This window comes from Vulpes vulpes, chromosome 1 (genome assembly GCF_048418805.1).
Source record: "Vulpes vulpes isolate BD-2025 chromosome 1, VulVul3, whole genome shotgun sequence".
Lineage (NCBI taxonomy): Eukaryota > Metazoa > Chordata > Mammalia > Carnivora > Canidae > Vulpes > Vulpes vulpes.
This window is the reverse complement of record NC_132780.1, coordinates 171,017,858-171,024,158: the sequence shown is the minus strand read 5'-3', so window position 1 is coordinate 171,024,158 and position 6,301 is coordinate 171,017,858. Positions and strand designations below refer to the sequence as shown.

General features: G+C 50.0%; 1 protein-coding gene across 3 annotated transcripts; it reads left to right on the top strand.

Annotated features, from left to right (window-relative positions):
- Positions 1-1,179: 1,179 nt before the first annotated feature.
- TENT5A (terminal nucleotidyltransferase 5A) lies at positions 1,180-4,701 on the top strand. Of its 3 annotated transcripts, none has more exons than XM_072736008.1 (3): positions 1,180-1,371; positions 1,799-2,354; positions 3,495-4,701. In XM_072736008.1, exons 2-3 carry the CDS (start codon positions 1,836-1,838, stop codon positions 4,269-4,271), a joined length of 1,296 nt encoding a protein of 431 aa, XP_072592109.1. In that variant the 5' UTR covers positions 1,180-1,371; positions 1,799-1,835; the 3' UTR covers positions 4,272-4,701. The 3 variants fall into 3 exon arrangements, with proteins under 3 accessions (XP_072592109.1, XP_025863193.1, XP_025863192.1); XM_026007408.2 differs by lacking the exon at positions 1,180-1,371 and adding an exon at positions 1,420-1,542; XM_026007407.2 differs by lacking the exon at positions 1,180-1,371 and adding an exon at positions 1,453-1,597.
- The last annotated feature ends 1,600 nt before the right edge of the window (positions 4,702-6,301 follow it).

Sequence of the window (6,301 nt, the reverse complement as noted above, 5' to 3'; positions counted from 1 at the left end):
CCGCCCCCTGCTCGCCCCTCCGCCCTCCACCCCCGGAGGGCTCGCAGCTTTGGTAACTAGGACGCGGCTCCGTCGATTCTCACGGGGCGGACTGTGCTTCCTCCCGAGCTGGACGGCGGGGGCTGTGCAAAGGCCCTGGGGGAGCGTCTTTAGCCTCCCCGGCGCGCTCCCCTCAGCCCTACCTCAGGGGAGTTAGTCTGGAAAGAGCAGCGTGAGGCCGGAACAGACGGCCGGGAAACAGGGGACAGCTTCCCAGCAAGGGCGGCGGGGCGAGCGGCGGCGTGTGTGTGCGTGCGCGTGTGCGTGTGCGGGGCCACCATTACACCCCTCTCGCCCGGCCCAAGTGACTGAAGCTGGCGGAGGTGGGGGGAGAAACGCTGGTCTTTCAGCCTCGTCCTTTCACGTGCCGTGGAAAACTAGGTGATTGCCCACCGGTATTTGTATTCACTTGGGAAAGGCAAACCTTGGTGTGGGACGCGCGCGCTTCGCTTCCTCAGTCCGCGAGAGAACGCGCCGCGGCGAGTCCGGGCCGCGCCGTCCTCCCCCATTGGCCGCCCGCCCAGCGGGGGGGGGGGGCGCCCGCTCGGTGACGCGCGCTGGCCGACGCCGCGCTCCCGGCCGCCCGGAGCCGCTCGTGCGCACGAGTTGGACGCAGGCTCGCGGCTCCGCCCCCGCGTCTCCCCAGGCTCGCCCCGGAGCTCCCCGGCACTTCCCGACGTTTCGAGAATCGAAACGCACAGTTAGCGAGCTCTTCCCCCTCAGTCGCGGGGACTCATGTGCATGGACTAGTGCACCTTTAGGTCGGTCGATTGCCTAAGAAAACGGCCCCGCTCCACACGCTGCCCCACGCACCGGCCGCCGGGGACCCCTGGAGCCCCATCCAGCTGTAACGGCGCGCGGCCCCCGGAGAGCATTTTATGTTCGGCGACTTTCTGCAGTTGCGCGGTTTCAGCCGTGACTCAGTTTTCAGGGCTCCTGAGGCATTTTAAGTGTCTTTTGGTTGGGGTCGGGGGGAAGAAAACGAAAGAGGCTCGGGCGCGCGGAAGACCGTCCCTAAGTCAAGCGTTTGTCCCGACACACGCGCCCCCACGGCGGCCGACGTCCCACTCCTCGGACCGCTCGGCGCGGCTCGGCCTGCGGGGCGGGCGGGGGCGGCGCCCTATGCAGATGAGGAGGGTGTGGCGAGTGCGCGGCGCCCGGGCCCCGGAAGCGCCGAAAGGCCCGGTATAAAAAAAGTACTGAAGACGTTTCCCCCCGCACAACTGCTAAAGCTCCAGAGACAGTAGCGTGTGCGGCGGCGGCGGCGGCGGCGTCACCTGGGGCCGCCACCTCCGGGACCACCGCAGCTGAGGCGATAGCGGCGCGGGCGGGGTGAGGGGTGAGGGGCGAGGGGCGAGGGGCGGGAGCGGCCAGCGCAGGCGGCGAGGTCTGGGGAGGACTGAGTCGCCCGCCGCTGCCGAGAGCGCACTCGCGGCTCCTCGAAGTGTTGCCGCCTCGCGGTTCCTCGCTCGCTGCGCTCCTCGAAGGGGCGGCCGCCTCCAGGTGACACAGACGGGATTCCCGCTTGCGCTTTCCAGATGCATCAGAGATACTTTTGGTGCGGGGGCTTCTCTGCGGGGCGCGGGGCGCGGGGCGCGGCTGGGCACGGCGGGGGGCCGGGGAGGGAGGGAGGGAGGGTCTCCCGGGGAGCCCTGCAGCCTGCGGCCGAGCCGGGGAGGGGGCGCGCTCTCCTCTCTGCGGGCCCCTGTCAGCCGCCGCGCGCGTCCTCAACGCGCTCCTTCCCCTTCTGGCGTTTTAGGACTGACCAGGGCCAGCTGGTGTTCGGAGGGCACTTCATGGCGGAAGGCGAAGGCTACTTTGCCATGGCCGCAGACGAGCTGGCCGGCGGCGCTTACATCCCCCTGGGCGGCGACTTCGGCGGCGGCGGCGGCGGCGACGACGACTTCGGCGGGCACTGCTTGGACTATTGCGAAAGCCCCACGGCGCACTGCAACGTGCTGAACTGGGAGCAAGTGCAGCGGCTGGACGGCATCCTGAGCGAGACCATCCCGATCCACGGGCGCGGCAACTTCCCCACGCTCGAGCTGCAGCCGAGCCTGATCGTGAAGGTGGTGCGGCGGCGCCTGGCCGAGAAGCGTATCGGCGTCCGCGACGTGCGCCTCAACGGCTCGGCCGCCAGCCACGTTCTGCACCAGGACAGCGGCCTGGGTTACAAGGACCTGGACCTCATCTTCTGCGCCGACCTGCGCGGGGAAGAGGAGTTTCAGACTGTGAAGGACGTCGTGCTGGACTGCCTCTTGGACTTCTTGCCCGAAGGGGTGAACAAAGAGAAAATCACACCACTCACGCTCAAGGTAAAGCCCCCCCGACCTGGGCTTGGGGCCGGGCCCGGGCCGGGCTAGGGTGCGGCGGGCAGAGGGGCGCCCGTTTGATGCCACAGACCTGCGGCCGTGACGGGCTTGGGCGTGCTTCTATTATATTTGGGTTTTGATTGTTTTAATGAGTCAACTGAGGTGCGCGGACGGTGTTGGGTGTTTTAAGTTCACTTGGTTCTGACGCGCCACTACTCTTCTACTTCCTCCTCTGTTCTCCCTTCCTTCTCTCTTCTCTCTCTCTCTCTCTCTTTTTTTAACTCTTTGGATTTCCTTGCTTGAGTCTTGTCCAGAGTGGTTTCTGATTAAGTGGAAGAATGAAATGACGTAAACCAATTTTTGAGTCATTTTATAATCTAGTTTTTGGGGAAAGAGCAGCCTGAAGCAGGATCCAGTCAATGGGCTTATTATTACTGTATTGGAAAATGTGATTAGATTTCTCAGCTGCATGCAGCTGACTCCGTGTGTGAAGGATACGTGTGATGCTTCTCCTGGTCGGCTCACGTGTGACGGATATTGTGGGTACCCCCCCCCCCCCCCACACACACAGACAGACACACTGGCTCAAAGCATGTTTTAAACAATTAAAGTTGTCTGAGGAATCAGTCTCCCAGAATGTCCTAATTTAGTTCATACTTGATTGTAATTGCAGAGTACCACTGGAGGGACAAGATTCTAATCTCAACAGTAGCCTCTGGGGAAGTGGAACTAGGTGACTAGGGACAAGGGTGAGAGACAGACCAACTTTCCACTGTATGCACTTCTGTCTTTTGAGTATTGTGTGGATATTGTGTGAATGTTCTACCTATAAGACCATTTTCAAAAAATAACATTTCAAAAGTCAGACATGACAACAGAACCTCTTAGTACTGTGATACGTCTGCCAAAAGCCTCAAACTATTACTTCTAGTCTCTTTTCCAGACGGTAAAACCACTCGTTAAATGCATTTTTGTTGTTGTTGTTTTCAGAGGACTGTTTAAGCCTGTAGGTAGTGTTTGCTGAAATTTGACAAAACAAAAGGGAAGGAGCAAGATAATTCTCTACTGTGAAGAAGATGCATTTATTCATTTATTATTTCTTCTAGGTTTGCTCATCTTCTTGTTTTATCTTTTAAATTGTAGGAAGCTTATGTGCAGAAAATGGTTAAAGTGTGCAATGACTCTGACCGATGGAGTCTTATATCCTTGTCAAACAACAGTGGCAAAAATGTGGAACTGAAATTTGTGGATTCCCTCCGGAGGCAGTTTGAATTTAGTGTAGATTCTTTTCAAATCAAATTAGACTCTCTTCTCCTCTTTTACGAATGTTCAGAGAACCCAATGACTGAAACATTTCACCCCACGATAATTGGTGAGAGCGTCTATGGTGATTTCCACGAAGCCTTTGATCACCTTTGTAACAAGATCATTGCCACCAGGAACCCAGAGGAAATCAGAGGGGGCGGCCTGCTTAAATACTGCAACCTATTAGTGAGGGGCTTTAGGCCCGCCTCTGATGAAATCAAGACCCTTCAGAGGTATATGTGTTCCAGGTTTTTCATCGACTTCTCAGACATCGGAGAGCAGCAGAGAAAACTGGAGTCTTATTTGCAGAACCACTTCGTGGGATTGGAAGACCGCAAGTATGACTATCTCATGACCCTTCATGGAGTGGTGAATGAGAGTACAGTGTGCCTGATGGGACATGAAAGAAGACAGACTTTAAACCTTATCACAATGCTGGCTATCCGGGTGCTAGCTGACCAAAATGTCATACCTAACGTGGCTAATGTCACTTGCTATTACCAGCCGGCTCCCTATGTAGCAGATGCCAACTTTAGCAATTACTACATTGCACAGGTCCAGCCAGTATTCACATGCCAGCAACAGACATACTCCACTTGGCTACCCTGCAATTAAGAATCATTTAAAAATGTCCTGTGGGGAAGCCATTTCAGACAAGATAGGGAAAATAAATAAAATGAATAAAAAATAAGTAAGTAAAAAGGCTGAGTGACCCAGCCCTGAATAAAGATGTGTTTTGTGCAATGATGATCTGCTCCTGGTTTTAAACTTGGCAAAGCTCATGGATCTTTTCATAGGTATGGGAGCACGATCTCAAAACAACCCTCCTCACCCACCCAACCTTCTCACCTGTTCCTCCTACTCAGTTGGATTCTATTCTGACACAAAAGAGACCTGTCATTAAAAGCAACCAGGTTCTCCTAAAATAACAAGGGAAAAAAAAAAATGCTTGATGACAATATGGGTTTGCAGTACCTGCTCCCATAGCTTTGCCATAGGAAAAAAAAAAAAAAGGAGAGTTTCTTATAAGGTGGAATTTACAAAAGGGAAAATACAAAGGAAAAAGATCTTACCCCAACCTAAGTATCAATTCAGAAGTTCAGATAGTAACGATAATAGAAAAAAAGGGACTCCAACGTTGGGATTACTATCTGAAACCTGTAGCAAGTGCTTTCTGTGGAACTATCCTGTTACGCTAACAGAGACTGCTTGCTCCGATGAACAGTAGTAGGTTGGTGCAGTTCTCATAACAAACAGCAGAACTTAATGATGACACAATCCATTATTTCCAGCTGTGTGCATAGCTTGCATTTTTTAAATATGAAAATGCAAGCGAAAACAGCTCTAGCAAAGAAAGTATGCTCAAGGACCAAAGATTTAACAGATAAAAATACCCAAGTAGAAGAGATATAGTAGAATATATAAAGAGTTAACTATATTTGTTACACACCAATAAACATCAAAGTGCCTGTTGCCTTCTGAAAATTTGAAGTGGAAAAATTTTATGATTTAATGATTATTTTATCAGGGACTCAAGAAGAAAATAAAACAACATATAAGCTTGTGAATGGTGGAAGAAATGCCCTATTTTTTCTTGGCAAATACTTGTATAAAGTTAACATTGTTGGTGTGATATTATCATAGGTACATGTGTATGTGTGTGTACATTATGTGTATATATATACGTATTTGAGATATGTATATATACACACAATACATTGACTAAGGTCTAGAATAATGTAGCAAATAGAAAATGTTTAAATACTGTGTGCTTTTATGTTTTCAACAGGATGACATGAGACGTGGGCATATTGCAGTGATGAGTTAAAACCCACATCTAAAAAATTAAAACCAATGAAGGAGGAAAACAAGTAATATATTTGTTAGGAAGAGCAGAGATTATACATTTTTAGTGATTTTTTTCTTTTTCTTTTTTTTTTTTTTTTTTTGTGAGCCATAGAATTCTACAAATGGGAGAATATTTGTTTGGCAGAGCACTCTTTTTGTACTGAACTGCCATTTTGACAGTAGGAACCCTTTTATTTTGTGTAATATTTGCATGCCTCCATGGTGTATAATCCAGTGGATCATGGATCAGCGATAGTTCATTTAAATCCCTAACTGCTAATAAAATTATTTCTGGTGATCTGAACACTACTTATTAATATTTAAATGAATTTTTTAATGAATGCATTCTGCATTCCAGGACCACTAGAATTTAGTAAATGTGAAATGACCCTTTTTAAAGAGTATTTGCACAATTGCTTAAAATTTATATATGAGATATATATTATATATAAAATTTTATAAATTCACGTCGATATGAAACACCTTTGATCTGATTGTCACACTGCATTTAAATATTTAGTACTGTACTTTAAATTCAGTCACTTTGCATTGGATCAGATCCAACTTTATCATCTCTTTACCAAGAGACCAGTTAAACCTTTGTGAAATGAACTGGCATTATCATTTCAGTTCAGTGACAGCTAATCCTAAAACCATTCCTTCTCCCAGCTTTTTATTCCTTTGGACACTGGTCTCTGAAAATGCATTTGTTAAAAACAAAACTAACACATGCAAACCTTTCCTTTGTATTGTGAAACAGCCACATAATTCCTACCAACTCTAGTGGATGACTGCTT

Excerpts from the sequence above, each read along its gene's own strand:
- TENT5A (XM_026007407.2), top strand. The coding sequence starts at position 1,578 with ATGCATCAGAGATACTTTTG. Across the intron at positions 1,598-1,798 it reads ATGCATCAGAGATACTTTTG|GACTGACCAGGGCCAGCTGG; the intron begins GTGCGGGGGCTT and ends CTGGCGTTTTAG. Across the intron at positions 2,355-3,494 it reads TCACACCACTCACGCTCAAG|GAAGCTTATGTGCAGAAAAT; the intron begins GTAAAGCCCCCC and ends TTTAAATTGTAG.